This window comes from Heterodontus francisci, chromosome 10, assembly GCF_036365525.1.
Source record: "Heterodontus francisci isolate sHetFra1 chromosome 10, sHetFra1.hap1, whole genome shotgun sequence".
NCBI classification, from domain to species: domain Eukaryota; kingdom Metazoa; phylum Chordata; class Chondrichthyes; order Heterodontiformes; family Heterodontidae; genus Heterodontus; species Heterodontus francisci.
In genome coordinates, this window is record NC_090380.1 from 83792534 (window position 1) to 83815423 (window position 22890).

General features: G+C 40.6%; 1 protein-coding gene across 3 annotated transcripts in view; it reads right to left on the reverse strand.

Annotated features, from left to right (window-relative positions):
- Nucleotides 1–2831: 2831 nt before the first annotated feature.
- Nucleotides 2832–22890, reverse strand: part of LOC137374581 (E3 ubiquitin-protein ligase DZIP3-like) — a 200254-nt gene continuing 180195 nt past the window's right edge. The window contains exons 24-26 of one of the 3 annotated variants that reach the window (XM_068040905.1): nucleotides 21572–21667; nucleotides 17770–17866; nucleotides 2832–7779 (exon numbers count right to left, since the gene is read on the reverse strand). In XM_068040905.1, the coding sequence (XP_067897006.1) occupies nucleotides 17771–17866; nucleotides 21572–21667 (192 nt within the window). In that variant the 3' untranslated portion in view covers nucleotides 2832–7779; nucleotide 17770. Of the gene's footprint in view, nucleotides 7780–14654; nucleotides 17124–17769; nucleotides 17867–21571; nucleotides 21668–22890 lie in introns of those variants that run through there. The other 2 variants (XM_068040904.1, XM_068040903.1) reach the window with 2 other exon arrangements.

A 22890-nucleotide genomic window follows, 5' to 3' on the forward strand; every position in this document is an offset into this window, starting at 1 on the left:
AAAGTACTGAGATCTATAAAAAGGAACTAAGAGTAGCCAAGGGAAGTATAATAGATTAGCAGCTCACATAAAAGGGGACTCAAAAGTCTATTAAAACATATAAATAGTAAAAGGGTTGTTAAAGGAAGGGTGGGGCTGATTAGGGACCAAAAAGGAGATCTTCTTATAGAGGCAGAGGGGATGGCTGAGATACTAAATAAGTCTTCACTAAAGATGAGGATGGTGCCAATATCACAGTAAAGGAGGTAGTGGAGAAGTCAAATGATACAAAAAAATAGAGAAGTACTTAAAGGAGCGCTGAAAATAGGAAAGTCACCCAATCTGGCCTGGGATGCTGAGGGAAGTAAGGGTGCAAATTGCAGAGGTTCTGGCCACAATCTTCTAATCCTCCTTAGATAATGGAGTGGTGGCAGAGAGCAAGAGGATTGCATATGTTACACCATTTTTCAACAAAAGAGAAAGGGATAAATCCAACAGCCTAATGGTGGTGAAGAAACGTTGAGAGCCATTAATCTGGGACAAGAATAATTGGCACTTGGAAAAATGGGTCAATAAATGAAAATAAGCACAGATTTATTAAAGATAAATCATGTTTGACTAAGTTGATTAAGTTCTTTGTTGGAAGTAATGGAGAGGGTTGATGAGAGTAGTGCGGTTGATGTTGTGTATGTGGACTTTTAAAAGGTATTTAATTAAGTACCATTTAATAGATCGATGAGCAAAATTGAAGCCCTTAAGATTAAAGGGGCAGTGGCTGTGTGGATATGAAATTGGTTAAGGGACAGAAAGAAGAGTGGTAATGAACTTTTTTTTCAGACTGGAGGGAAATATCCAGTGGCGGCCTCAGGGTCAGTGTTACAACAGCACTTTTTGATATATATTAATGACCTAGAGTTGGGTATACAGAGAATAATTTCAAAGTTTGCAAATGGCAGAAATTTATAAAGGTTTGACATAACTTCTTTGCTTTTGCACTGTATATCTCTATTTATAAAGCCAAGGATCCCGCATGCCTCTTTAACAACCTTCTCAACTTGTCCCACCACCATCAAAGACCTATGGGGAGAAGTAGTAACAGACTTCAGGAGGCGATGGATTGGTGAAATGAGCAGATACATGTGGAAATTTAACACATAGAAGTGTGAAGTGATTCATCTTGGGATGAAGAATGAGGAGAGGCAGTATAAACTAAATTGTGCAAAAGGAGTTCAGTAACAAGACCTGGATGTCTACATACACAGGTCTTTGATGGTGGTGGGACAAGTTGAGAAGGTTGTTAAAAAGGCATGTGGGATCCTTGGTTTTATAAGTAGAGATATACAGTGCAAAATCAAAGAAGTTATGTTAAACCTTTATGAAGCACTAGTTTGGACCCAGCTGGGCAGGGTTAGGAAGGATGTCAAGGCCTTTGGGACGGTGCAGTGGAGATTTAGTAAAATGGTACTGGGGCCAAAAGACTTCAATTATGTGGATAGATGAAGGAAAGTGGGGTTATTCTTCTTATAGCAGAGAAGGGTAAGGGGAGATTTGATGGAGGCGTTTAAAATCTTGAAGCATTTTGATAGAGTGAATAAGGAGAAACTGTTCCAATGGCAGAAGGGTTGCTAACCAGAGGACACAGATTTGAGGTAATTGACAAAAAGAAGTAGAGGTCTGAAAGGATGGTGGACGGAGATTCAATCGTAATTTTTGAAAGGGGATGACATAAATACTTGAAAAGGGAAAATTTGCTGGGTTATGAGGAAAGAGCAGTGAAATGGGAATAATTAGTTAGCTCTTTCAAAGAGCTGGCAAAGGCATGATGGGCTGAATGGCCTCCTTCTGTGCTGTGTCATTCCATTATTTTATGATTTAGGCCAGGAGAGAAGAGAAAATTTCCAAGAAAAAAAACGCCAATAACTGTGCATCAAATGCTGAGTACAGAAACAAATAATATGTATGGCTTACAGATATAGTTCTAGGTCCTGACAAACGAAAGATTTGAATTTTTTAAGGAGAAAATGTACTTTTCTGTTTAATAATGTATGATTGTAGACTCTGCTGTTACTTTTTGATGCCATTTATCTACTGTGCAGTCTGCTGGTAAGCAACTATACAACATAATGCGCTATATTTATAGGTCTATCTGAATTCAGATAAATAGTTTTGGTGTTCTCAATAAATAATAGGACTCTGATCTTCATCTTTCAAACTCATTTTCTGGGTGATAGTACAAAAATGGTCTTCAAATTTACACTTGCATTGCACAACAGGTTTATCCAACTAGGCATAACAACAGTCGCTTCCATTTATTTAAATAGTGCCTTTAACACAGAAAACATCTGAAGATGTTTCAAGGAGGCATGGGAAGACATGTGTGCTGAGGCAAAGATGGACAGATTAAGAAAGGTAACCAAAAGCTTGGTCAAAGGGGGTAGTGGTGGGAGGGGGTGTGGAAATGTGTGGCAGCTTTCGTTACTGTTTTAAAAGAGAGCAGGGAGGTTGGGAGGCACAGGGGTTTGGGGAGGGAATTCCAGAGTGTGGTACCTACATGCTAGAAGTGCGCCCACTAAGTATGGAGAAAAGGAAGGGATGGGTGGATGCAGAAGATGCACTCCCTCAGTACTGCAGTGGAGTATCCCTGGAAACCCTGGAAACTTTTTAATAAAGAGACTGTAGTCAAGGTTGGTCTTTGCCCACAATTTCTTTTTGCCAATTACTGTATTGCAGAAGGACTTTGAATATGGCGTACAGTATTAGAAATGTTTCTATTCAAGGTAATCTGTGAAAAAACAATCAATGCTTAATAATAAAAACAACTAAAACACAAACCACAATTTTTTTAGCCTCTCATTTATTAAAAACATATTTTGAATGACTTTAGGTGCCATGAACCCTCAGTCAATTACTGTGTGCTAATAATCCTACCAAGCCTGAGGCAATTCAAAGGTCATTAAAAGTAATATTCTGTGTCAAGCATTGTAAGTTATTGAGTGCTTTATATGATTCAAAAATCATTCTTACTGTGTTTCAAAGGCCATGGACTCTAAAAATTATTCTTTATTTGGAATAGAGTTATATAGTCGGACTCATTTTCCTCACTAAGTCACATGCAATTACAGCTGCATAAGACCAGATAGCATGTTTGATCTGCATGCAAATACAGACATTGGTGACAAGGATAATTTTAGTTTGGGACAACTATAGCGTTCATATATTTATATATATATTCAAAAAACCCAACCAGGTCATACGTGGTTAAATAGATTTAGCGGGCTGGAATTTGTTCTCCCCTGGATGTCGGGTTCCATGGTGGGGGGGGGGGGGGGGTGGCGGCCTGAAGATGCCTCTGGGAGAGGGCTGCCATGCACCCTGATGCCAGGAGGGTACGGCTCGATATTACAGGTGACAGCGAGACCTCGTGGCTGCCCCCCTGCCACTCGGCAACGGGACCCCAATTTGAATATTTAAATAAATTAAAATGAATTAATTAATGAAACTCACATCACCGCCTGATGTCCCACTGCAATCTTCGACCCCATGGCCGGCACTCCCGTGCCTTTAGATCCCTGTCCAGGGAAATGGGGCGCCACACTGGTGGGGGGGGGGGGGGGGAAAGGGGAGAGGAGGTAGGTTTATCAGTGCGGCGGGGGCAGGGGGAACAGGGAAAAATTAATGTCATTGGTGCAGGGGATGGTGGGAAGGGTTGGAGTTGAAACTTTGTGCAGTTTGTGGGCGGAGGGGAGGTCAGACTGTAAAAAGTAAGTGTTTTGGGGGGAGGAAAGGCAAATAATTAATTTGTTGTTGTGGGGGATGGGAGAGGGGCAAAAAAATTGTATTTATTTATTTTGTTTCACTTCACCATTAAATATTTAAATTTCCCAGTTGGGCTGACAGCCCTTTAAGAATGGTGTACTTTAATAATGCGCACAGGCAGCTGACGCTCATTGCCGGGGCGGACTGCCCACCCCCACCCCGGCTATTTAAATGAGCTGCCACATGGAAGATTGTGAAAATCGGCATTGGGCACATAAGATCCATCTCAATCGGGGTAAATCTGAATGTAATCATTTGTATCTGAATAAAATGTGACTGTTTCCAAACATTTTAAACAACTCTTGTTCAAATTTGTATTTAGTATGCTTGCCCACTTGGCCTCTCATCTCCTTAGCATTTAGATTACACAAAAAATGATCAATAAACATTAATTCTTCACATGTCTCTAACTGCAGAGTAAAGCTAGATTCATTACACAAGTTCTCATACATTTTCAATACTTGCAAATTGATAACCTTTATCATGTGTGTGAATGTTTCTGGGGTTGTACCGTTCAGGTCATATTTAAATTTGCATATGACTAATATCCCACAGAGAGATCCTGTGCACAGTCCATGGGGGATGAGAAAAAGTGTGAAAAACGAGCCAAAAAGTAGTGGGAAAAGTTAAGAGAGATGACTGAAAAGAGATTTTGAGAAGATTTTTAACTGCAGGGAGAAAGAAAGCAAGGTGCAGGGTACTAGGAAGTGAACTTCACAGAATACAGTTAAATCGACAAAAGGGAGAATGAGATGCACGGGGCTAGAATTGGAGGAGCGATGGGTACTAGCTGGGGAGTAAGGGTGGAGTTGTTTGTAGCAGCACAGCAGCCTGAGACTGTGAAGCTATATGTAAAGGTTATTGAGAATTTTGGATTCCGTATGTTGGGGAAGTTGATAAAGATAGTAAGATCAGCAGATCATTGTGTGTGTCAGAAGGCTTTAGATGAGTTGAGTTTGGAAAGGGTGGAACTCAGGAGGCTGTCAAGAAGGGTATTAAAGAAATTGAGTCCAGAAGGAACAAAAGTGATTCCCTTTGGGTTGCCAGCTGTCTGGAATTGGACCAGAAAGTCTGATCTTTGAGTACACTGTGGAAATTCTTGTAATGTAAACCAGATACCATAAGTTCAGTTTGTAAAATTGTAACAGTTTTTCCACCATTACTTTGTCATAATAGTCACTAAGGGAAGTAGGGGTGGAAATTATGGAGGCCCTGGCTACAATCTTTCAATTCTGCTTAGGTAAGGGAGCAGTACCAGAGAATTAGAGGATTGTAAATGTTACACCCTTGTTCAAAAAAGTAGAGGGGGATAAACCATGCAACTACAAACCAGTCAGCCTGACGGCAGTGATGAAGAAACTTTTAGAGCAATAATCCAAGACAAAATTAAATAAGCACTTGGAAAAATATCAAGTTAATAAATGAAAGCCGGCACAGATTTGTTAAAGGCAAGTTATATTTGACTTGATTAAGTTCTTTGATGAAGTGGTACAAATTGCGGGCTGACAAGTCCCCGGGTCCTGATGGACTTCATTCTCGGGTGTTAAAAGAAGTGGCTAGTGAGATAGTTGATGCGTTGGTTTTAATTTTCCAAAATTCCTTAGATTCGGAGAAGGTTCCATTAGATTGGAAAATAGCAAATGCAACTCCTTTATTCAAAAATATGGGATTGGTGTAGGATTAGCATGAATAGGCGGTTGATGGTTGGCACAGACTCGGTGGGCCGAAGGGCCTGTTTCAGTGCTGTATCTCTAAATAAATAAAAAAGGGAGGGAGACAGAAAGCAGGAAACTACAGGCCAGTTAGCTTAACATCTGTCCTCGGGAAAATATTAGAAGCTACTATTAAAGACTTTATAGCAGGGCATTTAGAAAAATTCAAGGTAATCAGGCAGAGTCAACATGGTTTTGAGAAAGGGAAATCATGTTTAACCAATTTATTGGAGTTCTTTGAGGGAGTTACATGTGCTGTGGATAAAGGGGAACTGGTGGATGTATTGTACTTAGATTTCCAGAAGGCATTTGATAAGGTGTCACATCAAAGGTTATTGCAGAAAATAAAAGCTCATGGTGTAGGGGGTAACATATTGGCATAGATAGAAGATTGGCTAGCTAACAGGAAACAAAGAGTCAGAATAAATGGGTCATTTTCTGGTTTGCAAGATATAACGAGTGGTGTGCCACAGGGATCTGTGCTGGGGCCTCACTTTTTAACAATTTATATAAATGACTTAGATGAAGGGATCAAAGGTATGGTTGCTAAATTTGCTAATGACACAAAGGGATATAGATAGGTTAAGTGAGTGGGCAAAGACCTGGCAAATGGAGTATAACGTGGGAAAGTGGGAAATTGTCCACTTCGGCAGGAAGAATAAAAATGCATATTATCTAAATGGTGAGAAATTGCAGAGCTCTGAGATGCAGAGGGATCTGGGTGTCCTAGTGCATGAATTGCAAAAGGTTAGTATGCAGGTACAACAGGTAATTAGGAAAGCTAATAGAATGTTTTCATTTATTGTGAGGGGAATTGAATACAAAAGTAGGGAGGTTATGCTTCAGCTATACAGGGCATTGGTGAGACCACATCTAGAGTACTGTGTACAGTACTGGTCTTCTATTTAAGGGAGGATGTAAATGCATTGGAAGCAGTACAGAGAAGGCTTACTAGACTAATACCTGGAATGGGCAGGCTGTCTTACGAGGAAAGATTGGACAGGCTAGGCTTGTACCTGCTGGAACTTAGACGAGTAAGAGGTGACTTGATTGAAACATATAAGATCCAGAGGGGTCTTGACAGGGTGGATATGGTAAGGATGTTCCCCTTGTGGGAGAATCTGGAACTAGGGGTCACTGTTTAAAAATAAAGGGTCGCCCATTTAACACAGATGAGTAGAAATTTTTTCACTCAGAGGGTAGTGAATCTTTGGAATTCTCTTCCTCAAAAGGCAGTGGAAGCAGAATCTTTCAATATTTTCCAGGCAGAGGTAGATAGATTCTCGATAAGCAAGGGGGTGGAAGGTTATCGGAGGAAGAAATGTGGAGTAATCAGTTCAGCCATGAATTTATTGAATGGCGCAGCAGGCTCAAAGGGCCGAGTGGCCTACTCCTGCTCCTAATTTGTATGTTTGTATGTAAGTAACAGAAAAGATTGGTGAGGGTAGTGTGATGGATGTGTATGTGGTCTTTCATAAGGTATTTGATAAAGTACCACATAATAAACTTATTAGCAAAATTGAAGCCCATTGGATTAAAGAAACATTGGCAGCATGGATGCAAATTTGGCTAAGGGATGAAAGGGAGAGTAGGTTCTAAACGGTTGTTTTTCAGACTGAAGTATAGGAGTTAGTGTTAGGACCACTGCTGTTTTTGATATATGGACCTGACTTGGGTTTACAGGGCATAAGTTCAAAGTTTGCAGATGACTTGGAACTGTAGTCAAAAATGAGTAGGATAATAACAGACTTAGAAGGGCACAGGCAGACGTGCGAAATGGGTAGGCATGGGATGACATTTAAAGCAGAGAAGTGTGAAGTGATTAATTTTGGTGGGAGAAAAGACCAGAAACAACATAAATGGTGCAATTTTAAAAGGGGTACAAGAACAGAGACACTTGGGGGTGTACCTACACAAATCTTTGAAGGTTACAGGACAAGTTGAGAAGGCTGTTAAAATGGCATACTGGATCATTGGCTTAAAAACAGAAGCATGGAACACAAAACCAAGGAAGTTATGGTAACTAATTATAAAACACTATTTGGCCCAGTTGATGTATTGTGGCTAATTCTGGGCACCACACTTTAGCGAGAATATCAAGGCCTCAGATAGGGTGTAGAGCAGGGTTGTCCAACATACGGCCCGTGGGCCAGCATCCGGCCTGCCAAAGGTTTCCATCTGGCCCGCAGGTGTAAACAGTATTCAGGCTGTTCTTCAACCTCATCGGGATCCGTGACTGGAGGTGAGAAATTTCCCATCGTCTTCTTGCAGACTGTTTTAAAAAAAAAAAATTGCGCTGAGGTTCACAGCTGACAGATCCTGACATCGGGAACAGCAGTTTCTGAATTTCAGACAGATTTGGGATTTTTTAAAAGCCCACCAGAAAACTGACTTTGCCACTGGCTTTGCAACTGATTTGAGATTTTAAAAACAAACTGACCAACCATCTTCTGAGTGTTCCCGCTCTCTGCAACTGTCGGAGAGAGAGAAAAGGGGGGGGGGGGGGCAGAGAGAGAAAGGGGAACAGAGAGAGAGAGGGACAGAGAGGAGGGCACAGAGAGATGGAGAAAGGGGAACAGAGAGAGAGAGGGATAGAAGGGGCAGAGAGAGAGAGGGAGAGAGAGAGCGACCAAGGGGGACAGAGAGGGGGCAGAGAAAGAGATAAAGGGGGACAGACAGAGAGGGGGGAGCGGAGAGAGGGGGAGAGAGAGTGATCAAGATCACTCCTGACAGAATGACATCTATCAAGAATACATCGCATCACTACAAGTGTGCGAGCAAACACTGACTACTTGTGCAAGCAAAAAAATGCCAGGTATCTCACTAAATCAGTGTCCAACATAGTGACCAGAAAGTAAGTCAATAGTCTTCTCATTTAAAACTTCTTGGCAAAAGTGCAACTTTGTTGTTGTATTGATTAATAGCAAGATAAATTTTAATGCCTTTATCTTTCCGCAATTGTCTCATCGCCCACCCCATGTAAGACAAAAATTGTAATGTGGCTCACCCCACGCGAAAAGGTTGGACAACCCTGGTGTACAGGGGATTTATTAGAATAGTATCAGGGATGAAAAACTTCAATTATATGGAGAGACCAGAGAAGCTGGGCTTATTCTCCAGAGAAGGTTTAAGGGAGATTTGACAGAGGTGTTCATAATAATGTATATAGTGGGGGTCCCCAAAGGTCAGTATTAGTATCATGACTTTTCTTGACATTATTAATGACCTCGACTTAGGCGTACACGGCACAATTTCAAAATTTTCAGATGACACAAAACTTGGAAGCATTATGAACTGTGAGGACAACAGTGATAGACTTCAAGAAGGCATAGACAGTTAGGTGGAATGGACAGACATGCGGCAGATGAAATTTAATGCAGAGAAGTGTGAAGTGATAAATTTTGTCAGGAAGAACAAGGAGAGGCAATAGAAAATAAATGATACAATTCTAAAGGAGTGCAGCAGCTGATGAATCTGGGGGTATATTTACACAAATCATTGAAGGTGGCAGGGCAGGTTGAGAAAGTGGTTAATAAGGTGTCATGCAGGCCCCCACCTGCCAAGAATGAGTCACATTAATTTTGCCACATTAACATTAAATTTCAAATTGTTGCTGGGAAGAGAGGGCCTGTGACAAGGGGTTGCCAGGCCCCTGGCTGGACAAACATTTTTGCATATTAACAGACAGTACTTGGAACAAAGGAGCTATCCCCTGCTCCAATACAATACACAAAGAGACATGGTCAAACCAGTTAGTCACATGATTAACCTGCTTGGCAGTCTGGTTTTTTTACTGAATTGTTGTGGTTGAACTGGCAGAAAACAGAATGCTTCTGGCTGGCTCGTCACAGCCTCTCCTATCTGTCTGCCTGCTCCCATCTCTTTCTCACCAGCTTCTGAATCTATTAAAAACACATAAATCCCAAGAGAGAAAAGTCTCCTACAGTTAACAAGGTTTATAAAGAATACTGGGCCCCAACAAAAAACAAGATCTACCTACAAGCAAGGACTTTACAGTGAGCTCGAAGGCCCGTAACAAAAACTCTTCAGATGTTGCCTCAAACTTTTCCACTTTATTTCTTCTGCCCCTATCTGCATGTGTGTATTGTGTGTGTATGCTAGTGTGGGCGCGTCGTGTATCCGTAGGTGTTAACCGAATTAATGTTTAACAAAATTTCATTTTTCTTCTTTAAACCTGAGAAAGCCTGTTGTGCTGGTTTCTTTGCCTTATAATTGGAAAGCGGTGAACAAGGACTCAACAAGGGGGAGCTAAAAACACAGTGTGTTAAAAATTAAACCCTGTTAAGTAAGGCCAGGTGAAGGTTGGTAGGGACCCCTCGACAGCTTTCCCACCTGGTCGGAACAAAGGCATATGGGGGAATCTGGGCTTTATAAATAGAAGCATGGAGTATGAAAGCAAGGATGTCACCGTGAGCCTTAATAAAGCAGTGGTTCGGCCTCAACTGGATAACGCAAGATATTGTGAGCCTAGTCAAAAAGAAAAAGGAAGCATTCGTAAGGGCTGGAAGGCTAGGAACAGACGAATCCCTTGAGGAATATAAAGACAGTAGGAAGGAAATTAAGCAAGGAGTCAGGAGAGCTAAAAGGGGTCATGAAAAGTCATTGACAAACAGGATTAAGGAAAATCCCAAGGTTTTTTATACATATATAAAGAGCAAGAGGGTAACTAGGGAAAGGGGCGAGGTACTAAATGAGTACTTTGCATCAGTATTCACCAAAGAGAAGGACTTGGTGGATGATGAGCCGAGGGAAGGGAGTGTAGATAGTCTCAGTCATCTCATTATCAAAAAGGAGGAGGTGTTGGGTGTCTTGCAAAGCATTAAGGTAGATAAGTCCCCAGGGCCTGATGGGATCTACCCCAGAATACTGAGGGAGGCAAGGGAAGAAATTGCTGGGGCCTTGACAGAAATCTTTGCATCCTCATTGGCTACAGGTGGGATCCCAGAGGACTGGAGAATAGCCAATGTTGTTCCTTTGTTTAAGGGTAGCAAGGATAATCCAGGAAATTATAGGCCGGTGAGCCTTACGTCAGTGGTAGGGAAATTACTAGAGGATTCTTCAGGACAGGATTTACTCCCATTTGCAAACAAACAAACTTATTAGCGAGAGGCAGCATGGTTTTGTGAAGGGGAGGTCGTGCCTCACTAATTTGAATGAGTTTTTTGAGGAAGTGACAAAGATGATTGATGAAGGAAGGGCAGTGGATGTTATCTATATGGACTTCAGTAAAGCCTTTGACAAGGTCCCTCATGGCAGACTGGTACAAAAGGTGAAGTCACACAGGATCAGAGGTGAGCTGGCAAGATGGATACAGAACTGGCTCCGTCATAGAAGACAGAGGGTAGCAGTGGAAGGGTGATTTTCTGAATGGAGGGGTGTTCCGCAGGGATCAGTGCTGGGACCTTTGCTGTTTGTAGTATATAGAAATGATTTGGAGGAAAATGTAGCTGGTCTGATTAGTAAGTTTTTTTTATTTAGAGATACAGCACTGAAACAGGCCCTTTGGCCCACATAGTCTGTGCCGACCAACAACCACCCATTTATACTAACCTTACAGTAATCCCATATTCCCTATTACCGACCTACACTAGGGGCAATTTACAATGGCCAATTTACCTATCACCTGCAAGTCTTTGGCTGTGGGAGGAAACCGGAGCACCCGGGGAAAACCCACACAGACACAGGGAGAACTTGCAAACTCCACACAGGCAGTACCCAGAATCGAACCCGGGTCCCTGGAGCTGTGAGGCTGCGGTGCTAACCACTGCGCCACCCAAGTTGCGGACGACACAAAGGTTGGTGGAGTTGCGAATAGTGATGAGAATTGTCAGAGGATACAGCAGGATATCGATCGGTAGGAGACTTGGGCGGAGAAATGGCAGATGGAGTTTAATCCGGACAAATGTGAGGTAATGCATTTTGGAAGGTCTAATGCAGGTGGGAAGTATACAGTAAATGGCAGAACCCTTAGGAGTATTGACAGGCAGAGAGATCTGGGCGTACAGGTCCACAGGTCACTGAAAGTGGCAACGCGGGTGGATAAGGTAGTCAAGAAGGCATACGGCATGCTTGCCTTCATCGGTTGGGGCATAGAGTATAAAAATTGGCAAGTTATGCTGCAGCTGTACAGAACTTTAGTTCGGCCACACTTGGAATACTGCGTGCAATTCTGGTCGCCACACTACCAGAAGGATGTGGAGGCTTTGGAGAGGGTACAGAAGAGGTTTACCAGGATGTTGCCTGGTCTGGAGGGCATTAGCTATGAGGAGAGGTTGGATAAACTTGGATTGTTTTCACTGGAACGACGGAGGTGGAGGGGCGACATGATGGAGGTTTACAAAGTTATGAGCGGCATGGACAGAGTGGATAGTCAGAAGCTTTTTCCCAGGGTGGAAGATTCAGTTACTAGGGGACATAGGTTAAAGGTGAGAGGGGCAAAATTTAGAGGGGATGTGCGAAGCAAGTTCTTTACACAGTGGGTGGTGAGTGCCTGGAACTTGCTGCCGGGGGAGGTGGTGGAAGCACGATAGCGACGTTTCAGAGGCATCTTGACAAATACATGAATAGGATGGGAATAGAGGGATACGGTCCCCGGAAGTGCAGAAGGTTTTAGTTTAGGCAGGCATCAAGATCGGCGCAGGCTTGGAGGGCCAAATGGCCTGTTCCTTTGCTGTACTGTTCTTTGTTTATGTCCATTTCTGAGCATCACACTTTAGGAAGCATTTGAAGGCTTTAGAGAGGGTGCAGAAAATATTTTCAAGAATAGTTCCAGGGATGAGGGACTTCAGTTACATGGATAGGTTGGAGAAGCTAGGGCTGTTCTCATTGGAGAAAAGGTTGAGAGGAGATTTGATAGCGGTGTTCAAAATCATGAGGGGTCTAAACAGAGTAGTTAGGTAGAAGCTGTTCCTGTTGGTGGAAGGGTCAAGAACTAAAAGACACTGATTCAAGGAGATTGGCAAAAGAACCAAAGGCAGCATGAGGAAGAACTCTTATGCAGCGGGTTGTTAAGATGACGAAACTTCTTGTGGATTGGCGTGCACTCCCACGACGACCAGTGGCCACCAGCAGCTTGACAACAGGCGCCGCACTGAAAACAACTCACAGCATCACTTGGCAGTTTTGTGGGCGGCACTTGGGGCAGAATCTACCTCGCAAGGATTGGACTTCACAGCCATCAGCAAAGGTTCACCAAGAGAAGATACCCCACCTAAATGGACTCTTCCGTAGATGGAAGGATGCCAACCAACCAACCAGAATCTGGAATGCACAGCCTGAGAGTGTGATGGAGGCAGATTCAATCAAGGCTTTCAAAAGGGAATTGTGTAATTATCGAGAAGATTTGCAGGGCTATGGGGAAAAGGTGGGAGTGTGGGACTAGCTGAGTTGTTCCTGCAGAGAACTTGCATGGACATGACGGGCTGAATAGCCTCCTTCTCTGCTGTAACCATTCTGTGATTCTATAATGAATGGTTTTGATAGAGTAGATAAGGAAAAACTGCTTCCAGTAAGTAACCAGAGGGCACAGATTTAAGACTAGCAAAAGAATGAGAGATGACATGAGGGGAAAAAAAATTATGCAGCAAGCTGTTACAATCTGAAATGCACTGCAATTAGATTAAACGAAAATAAGAACAAAATACTGCGAATGCTGGAACTCTGAAATGGGAACAGAAATTGCTGGAAATACTCAGCAGGTCTGGCAGCATCTGTGTAGAAAGAAAGAGTTAACATTTCAGGTCTATGACCCTTCCTTAGAACTGGCAAAAGTTTAAATGTAGCAGTCTTTTAAGCAAGTGAAAGAGGGGGATGGGGATGGGGTGGGGGTTGGGGAAGAAGAACAAGAAGAAAGGTCTGTGATAGGACAGAGGGAGGAGAGATTAAATGACAGATGTCATGGAACAGATGCAAATGGAGTTTTTAATTCATTCATGGAATGTGGGTGTTGCTGGCTAGGACAGCATTTATTGCCCATCCCTAATTGCCCTAGAGAAGTGCTAAACAGTTATAGTGAAAGACAAAGCGCGAGTCCAGAGAGAGTGCTAATGGCAGAATAATGAACAGTTCTGTACAAAAACAAAAACATGAAAAACAAGTTTAAGACTAGAACATGGTTAAAAATAAATAAAAGAAAAAATATATTAAAAAAAGTAATAAATAAATAAAAAAATAATGGGGCTCATGGTCTGAAATTTCTGAACTCAACATAGAGTCCAGAAGGCTGTACAGTGCCTCATCAGATGATGAGGTGCTGTTCCTTGAGCTTGTGTTGAGTTTCACTGGAACGCTGCAGCAGGCTGAGGACAGAAATGTGAGCATGAGAACAAAATGGTGAATTAAGATGGCAAGCAAACTGGAAGCTCGGGATCATGTTTGCGGACCGAACAGAGGTGTTCTGCAAAGCAGTCAACCAATCTGCGTTTGGTCTGCCCAGTGTAGAAGAGACCGCATTCCATTTGCATTCTGTTCCATGACATCTGTCATTTAATCTCTTCCCCCTCCGTCCCATCACAGACCTTCCTTCTTGTTCTTCTTCCCCCCCCCCCCCCCTCCTACTGCTCAAAGACTGTTACATTTTTCACTTTTGCCAGTTCTGATGAAGGGTCACAGACCTGAAAGTTTAACTCTGTTTCTCTCTTCACAGATGCTGCCAGCCCTGCTGAGCATTTCCGGCACTTTCTGTTCTCATTAAATTAGACTACTGTTCTCAGTTCAGTCAAAGTACATGCTCAATGGGTCATTATGTTTTCTAATGCTATAATTGAAAATGCATCATTGCCAATAAAGAACACAGGAGACTGTAACATGTCGTCTAACTCTACAAAAGTTATATTCTGTAACACAGCAAGCTCCTCAGTAGAAATCAAATACTGGAGAAACCAACTGGATGTTTTGAAACTGAATGATCTAATCAGATCGAATAAAAACTAACCTGCTTATCTGCCTGGATAATTTTTGATTTGACTTGTGCAGACAGGTTACATTCATCCTCACACTGCTAGCGTTAACCTTCTACTAAGGAACAGAAACAGCAGCTTCCATTACCAAGTACTTATGCTGCCCCCTTCTGATGTGTTTCCGAAACCAGTCACGAAATATGAAATCATAACTCCAAAGATGATAAACCACATTCCATAATGTATTTTATTTATAACAGACAATGAAATTTTCATGTTAAAATCAACATTTTTATGACATTGCTGGTAGGAAACAAACTGTGACAAACCTGTTACATGATATTTTTAAAATACATAAATGATTTATAATTGAGAAACTACATTAAGAATTTTAACTTATCTAAAAAAGTGTAAACCTGATCAACTTCTCTTAATTCGTAGGGAAAATAAAACTGTAAGCATCTAGTTAAAACTAATTAGGTCCACCCACACCCACACAACATTGGCAACTTTAGAAGGATTTCATGCAGTTAATACTGTTAGGATCATCTAAGGTACAAATAAAACTAGATTATGATACCCTTTTAACTGAAAAATTTCACGACAAGAAAATTTGCTTTTATAATCTGTCAGCAGATTGTGTAGGCAGGTGTTCTGCAACAAAATAAATCTTGTCCATCTAAATGTCTATCGCAACTGGCTGGGAGAAAATCCTACAGCACTTTGTAGCTGTTGTCTACTACTTGAAATAGAGTGTGTCCAGTACAGTCTACAACTCCTGGATTGATCAAATCAGTAGATGAAATATACAACAAAATGCAGCAAATTCATTTGTATTATTCCAATGCTATTATACTTTACTAAAAAAAAGTTTAACCATTCTACATACTAATAGGAGTCAAAACTTTACCTTTGGTGACATCAGTGGATGAATGCTTAATATATTTGTATGACATACCTCATAGATATTTTAATGGAGGTGTCAATTCTTACAATTGTATTTTGCATTTATCTCCTAATATTGAACTGATTTTTCTTGAGTTAAGATCAAGTGATCTCAGGGAAACACACTGATGCTAGTTTGCTGATGAACAAAATAATGGTCCAAAATTTGCTATCAAAGTAACGGTAAGGCTAATAGTGCTCAGCATTATTTATGTGCAAATGCCACACAACTTTGAGGCGAGGGCAGATGCACAATTAATGAGCAAATCAAAAAGGTGCTGTTGAAGATGCACTACTCTGCTGTCAGTTTCACACAAAAAAAAACTTCACTGCCTGGCTCCCTATTCAAATGCAATGAGCAGCATAAAGTTCCTGTCCTTTGTGTGGTGGATACGAAGTAAACAAGGCACAGTAAAAATTAAATTGTCATTTCAAGCCCAAGTACCCTTATGCAATAACTGTTAACTACTGCCAGTCAACCTTTTTGGCATTGAAAATTAACTATTACTAGGGTAGAGTCTCATTCCTTTGGGTTTTAATTATTGTTGGAGATTTTTAAAAAATATACATTTGATAAACTTTTGCGTCTCTTTTCTCTCTCTCAATCCAATCTTACACACTTATCAAATGGCAATGGGTCGAAAGGGTAGAATTTGGGGTGCTCCTTGGTTGAGGGAGGAGAGAATGGGAATGTAGTTTTCTGTAAAATCAGGTATTAATTTTATAAATGAGGAAATATTCTTAACATAATTGTGGTCATTGATATCAATACAAACTATTATTACGTGTGTATTAATAAAGAACACATGAACTGAATCAGGGTCTTCTTGGTAGCTTGTTCCTTGTGAATGATGTCATAGGGCCAATTAGTCAAGAGAATTTTGTCAGTTTGGGTGTCAAGCTGAGGTGATTATTGTTGAGTCAACTGGATTGAAATAAAGCAGATCAGAAGCAGAACTTAGTACACTAATTTCCTCATTGGCTTTAATGATATTATAAACTCAAGTCTACTTTTAAAGTTGGTAATGTTGAAGCCTTAGAACAGTCAAGGGTATGCTGGCCAACAATTTTCCCTCAACCCATGTTACAAAAAATATGCATTAATTGGCCACTGATCTTATGGCTGTTTGTGGCCTGTTGCTGGCACAGATCAGTTACATTAGCTCTCATAACAACAGCCACTGCACTTTAAAAAGAATTTTTATATGCAAGACTTTGAGATATTTCAGTGTGATAGAACACTAAATAAATATAAGCATTATTATTTTGAAAAGCATATAAATTATATTCTTGTTCAAATTAATAAAATGTAAACTGGATGACATATAACTAAAGCTGTACCAGAAGCACTAAATATTTTGCATGATAAATATCTCTCTCACTCATGACAAGTGCCAGACCTGCACTCGGAGGGTAAATGCAGTAGCTATGATATGTTTTTGGGTTATATAATAAACAGAGGGCATCCACAACTATTGTTATTTTCACAGGCATACAATAAGCACAATTTTTCCCCAGTAGTACAGTAAGGAAAACAATTCTAAATTATACACTAATGTTAATGTCATAGGCTTTTTCTGAATGCTATCTAAAATTTTCACAACTTCTCCTACATTGCACTTCTGACTGCATTGGCTTGATTGTTTTCCCTCAATTGTTTTGACTGAACATTCACGCTCTTTCTCGTTGGCATAAGTTGTTATTGTTCTTCCACTTCTTTCACTCTTCAACTAAGCAAGTGTATTTATGGCTCCTGTTTAAAAAAATACTTTCTCAGTTGCCTTGATAACTCAGTTGATAAATTCACTTCTGGGGGCTATTGAGATGATAGGTCCCATGTACAAACCCCTAGTTACACGGAGGAAGAAAATACAAATTTGTTTAAGAGTTCTGGCTCCTGAATACTAGCCTGTGATCCCTGCTGGAAGTTCATGTGCCTGGACGTCAAAGAGGGACAGTATGCATGACCATATATAATGAGGCGCTATAGTAAAGAAGACTGATATTTTGTTAAATAAAAGTTCTATTACGTGTTTTCTATCTTCTACATTTCTTAAGTTTCACCAGGGAGTAAGGCAAAATAAAAATATTGTTTCTTTACACCCCTGATTCCATCATCATAACATTGGGCATGAGAAACTGAATAAAAATGAAAAGGTATATACACATCAAAACTTCAAAGGATGCTGAAGTTATCAAGAGCTAATTGCAGTCAAAGAGAACATTGTGAACAGAGATATCCAAAAAATTTTAAACCAAGAGGTTCTGTACAATCAATCTGTAGTTGAATGAACAAAATTATTCTGTTAGTTCATTTTAAATATAGGTGTTTTTCATAATCTAATGAATATATTCTTGCTTGACTGTCCAATTTGTCTAATACTACTAAAATAGAGAACCTTATTTTTTTGAGAGCTGTGGGTAGTCCTCTGGCTTTAGTACAAGAATCCTGCAAATGGGGCACGTGCTTTGTTCCTTCAGCCAGTAATCAATACACTGGAAAGAAAAATATAGTAGTTCAGATACTAGAGAATATAGTTAGGAGGCAAGGCAGAAAAATACCTAAATTACAATTACATTACTGGATGACAGAGAAAAATAATTTAAAACCAGTTTTCAGAACTAATGTACAGGGATAGTAGGAGCACAGTGCCCTTCAATCAAACTAAGTCTCCATTTAAAGATATAAATGTTGTACAGCCAGGATTAAAAGTTTACACGTTTAAATCACAATTAAATGTTTCTGTTATTGAATTTTGTGCAGTCACAATCACTTATGTAAAGCAACAAAATTAAAGGGGATCGCTATTCAGTGGCATTGTTGGAAAGTGTATGCGTGCAGATGATGAACAAGAGCACAATGGGACTTAGCTATAATGCCCTTACTGTTGTCTTGACTCTCACTGTCCAGGCTCATAATTGGAAAATGAGCCAAAATCCACAGAACTAAGTCAGCATCTTTACAGACAATGTGCAGGAGGAGTGGGGGGGTGCGGGTGGTGATTTCAAAAATAAAACGCAATTGAAACTAATTGAAGCACCAGGAAAAAGTGGTTTGCAGAACAATTGTTGCAACAGTTTAAAACATAAATTTTGGTGGCTCAGTTGTGGGCTAAACCAGAATTATTTTGACAAACTATAGATATAGCTATGGCCATCTTAAAGTTCATTGCAATAAAGTTAGCATTCGCCATCATTCTCTGAAACCTTACTACACCTCTACCTCAGGTATCATCCTTATTAAACCTAAATCATCCATTCAGCATGAGAGGCATTAATTTTTCCTGTGCTCTTACAATAAATTAATATTTATTTTTGATTATACTTTTTGCAAGTGCCATATTGAGCATGAGTTAGCTCACAAGTTATGAAACACCCTCTTGCAGACCAGCTATGATATCTGTCTACATAAACATTTTGATGGCATCAGTTCCACTTAAAATGTCACACTTCAGGGTGTCAAGTTATTGTGGTGAAAAAGGGAAAAGCAATCATTTCATGCTGTTTTTCCTGACCTGGAGCCAGGCTGCAAATTTCCCTGAACATGCAGCAGTTGAACTATAATTGACCATAGACTGTGTTTACAGTAATTATACTTCGTGACTTTACAAGCCAGGTAAATAGAGATCCACCCTTGCAGCAGAATAATACATTGTGCATTGTAAAATCTACGTTGCCATTATGAAACGGCCACAGGAACACAACCAAAGTGTTTGTGTGTGTGTGTGTGTGTGTGCCACACAAACAAAAATGAAGATGTTCATGTTATATCTGTAACGTTTGATTTTCTCAGAAAATGTCTTAACATTTCGTGAATGGGACCATCAGACCTCATATTTTAGCTGGCAGTGTTACCTAGGTTTTAATGCATTAATCTTTATTGCTAAATAAGTTACAATCATCCGAATTCATGCCTGAGAGAGAAAGAAAACCATGTTTGGCTGCTTAAAGAACATAATAAAAGGGCTACAATAAAAGAACTGCCAAACAGAAATTCCCATGTCGAAAGCTACATTCATTGTTTCATAGTAGGAGGCAAACAGAAGTTTCTTCTGCTTCTATGACAAATATGCAATGTTTCCGACATTTGCACATGCACAGCCTTAGTGCCCTGAAAGGTACTGCCATTGCAGCTGGCTACTTCAGCTCATGTTATTAAAAATGTTCATTTTATTTCCCAGGGCCCTGCTCTGAATCACATTGCTGCACTGAAGGGCAGTTCCCATGAGTAGTGCTGCGAGAGAACCCTAGTAAGAAAAATAAGATTGAAACACACAATTACATATTCACAGCTTTCTTTATGTGCTTTTAAATTAGAAATTATTTTAATACAATATAATTTTACTGATGTTGTGAAGATCTGTTCTATGCAATGTTATTAGAGCCCTGAAACCTTTTCAAATAATCAGCACAACAATCTCAAGCAATTCAGAATTAACAATTCAATTCCTCTTGTATGCACAAAAGAGATGCAAATGCTGACCTATAGTAAGTAAATGAATATTCTTATATTGACATGTTGGGAATGAGCAGCATAAAAAGCAAAACTGGAGAAGAGGCAGAAACAATTGTATCATCACATATATTGAAGAAAATTGGAAAGCAATATATAGCATAATTTTTATTTATCAAAGTTTTATGGTAAGAATTTCTTATTGAAAGTGCTCGAGAAGTGTATTTTTGAAGCAACTCTGAATTTGCAGAAACCTTGCATCTTTAAAAGGACTTTTGCATCGAATGTGAGAACTAACACCTGTTGCTACACCCTGAAAGAAAAGCTATGTGAAGCCTTCTACAATTGAAATTCTTTGAACGTCTACCCAACACAGATTGTTCATCAACCTCGCCTGGAAAGAATTCGAGTGGCATCCAACTATTTGACTTTGGGACACCTTGCCAAACCAAAGAACTTCCTTCCAGATCATTGCAGTCTAAGTTTTTTTTTTAAATTCCTTCTATTCCTTTGAAACAGCTGTAACCAAAAATCCCCTTTTTTCCCATTAACCCATTTCTGGATGTATGTGCGTGTGCATGAAGAGGAGGGAAAAAATATGGAGCTTTAATATCTCAATTCGCATATATATATATATATATATATATATATATTTACTTCATTATTGGTTAAGACTTGGTTTTATAATAAATGGATAATTTTTGATGGTTATTAAAGAAACCTAGTTGGTGTGCTTTATTCTGGGGACAAATAAGAGTATCTAATTGGCTGTTTCGCTAAGTGGGAAAATTAATTGATATGCTGTGACCTGTGGAGATGTGGGACTGAATTAACAGTGCATTCCTCCTGCCTCGGTCATAACAATTTGTACTGATGCAGTTTTTGATTTTAATAAAAATTAAACTTTATTGACTGGATTCCATATTTTCCCAGTTGGAGAATAATCACCCCCATCAATTGCATTTCTAATTTTTAAACTGTAGATATTTAACCAACAACACTAATTCTAAATTACTGTGGTGTGCACAAGTCACTAATTTGGTGAACATATGAATTAACAGAGACCTGACATTGGCCATTGTACTCAGTTGGATAGTGCTCATTTTGTGCTATTTAACAAGCAAGTGTTTCATAAAGTTTGGAGTTAAAGTACTTAAGATTTCAAAATCCTTCCCAGAGAATTCTTCTGTAATTCTTTAGTTATAGAGTAAACACTATATTTTAAACAGGAGACACAATTAAAATTGCAACAAATCCTACTGGGTGTATAAAATTTATAACTTCAGCAAATTCATGTTAAAAAGTCTATGTATGTAGAGCTGTCAATCGTACGTCAGTGGGACAGAAACAATTTATGAAAACATAGCTGTCTACAAACAGACACTGTAAAGCAACTTCAGATCTCTCAGTTGTGCATGATACACCGAATAATCGCTCAGCAAGCTGAACTGTTACCTATTTCAGTGGCAACACTAGTAATTCCCCATTACGTTCTTTGTGGTATTATCTGGGGTGGAACACTGGGAACTCCATGTACTTATACCAGTGACAAACTACTAGTCCAGGATGTATGTCTTGGAGGAAATGGTTATTTCTGCCTTGGAATTTTTGAGCCAAGTAAAAATTAAGTAAGCATGCTCTTTTAACTTACATTACAGTTCTTCAAGTTATTGGTCTGGATAACAATCAGTGCTTAACAAGACCACAACAGCAGTACATTGGAGAAACTGCTATAAAAGCATACCCACCTTTCTGTGGAAAATATGCTTACATTCCAGCTCATAGCAATCCTTTGGGGGAACTAATTCCTCATGGCAAATGACGCAAGGGTCTTCCTCAATACTCTTGTGTACAAAAGCATAAAATTACAATAGATTAAAATGTCATGAATTTTAGACTTTAGTTTGAAATTCAGGTTACATGCACTTCAAATTTTAATTCCAGATCAGGACCAGAACTGCTTTTTGACACACTTAGACATTTCTGCGGCTCTTGAAGTGAGTAGCTAATCATCAGGGATGGAATTTGCTTAATTGTCAGGGATGCCAGCCAGACATATTGGGCTGGATTCTATTTCGGGGGCAGGGTACCCAGTGACGGGCCTGAAAGCAAAGGCCGACCCAGTCCTGGCCATTTGTCGATCCCCCGGCCACATACAATGGCAGGTAGGCAGGCAATTAACTACCTGCTGTTGGGGATGCCGTTCCCTTTAAGGGACAAGATCCCACCCGAAGAGCTACTGGCCAATTAGAGGGCCGACAGCTCAGCAGTGCCGGGAGCAGCGGCCACTGCTAGAACTGCAGGAGGCCCGGAGTAGCAGCCACGGAGGAGGCCCTGAATGAAGGCAAGTGGGGTTGCGGTCACTGGGGCTAGTCAGGCAGGCTCGGCAAGGGGTATGGGGGGGCGGTGGCGGGGGTATCACTGCTCAAGGGGCAGCCCTTGCTGCTGGGAGGGCCCTCCGTGGGCCACAGGGTGCCAGATCTGGGGGGGGGGGGCTCCACCTCAGCCCACATAGAGGCCGCCCAGTATGTGACGGAGAACCCTCTTGCTGTTGTTAAAGTATCAGTGGTAGCTGGAAGAGACCCATAAGTGGCAAAAAATTGACCACTTAAGGTCTCGGTGGCAAGGCTATCTTTGACCTTCCCTGCTCGTTGTAAAATTCCATGGTGTCGAGAACGCGATGGGAACTCCAACGCCACCCCCCCGGCCCACCGCACTCCTCCACCTTCCCTCGCCATTTTATGCACCCCAGCCTGCCAGACCATCCCTGGAGGGCTGGTAAAATCCAGCCCATTGTGTGAAGTAATCAAGAGCAATGATGTTATATTCCGTCATTCCTCTTTCCTCCACCAGTTTTCTCTTATTTTATTTCCCATCCCTTCTGAAGCTCAAATGGAAGGACAACTCAATTGGGACTTACTGTCCTCCAGTAATTTGCCAAAGTGGTTATTATTCACATATAGGGGTACAAATTCGTCTTGGGCATTAGAGCAAACTGAATGGTAATGAAATGGCCTGCCTGCTATACATCCTGCCAAATATCCAATTCTATTAATGTTAACTGAAC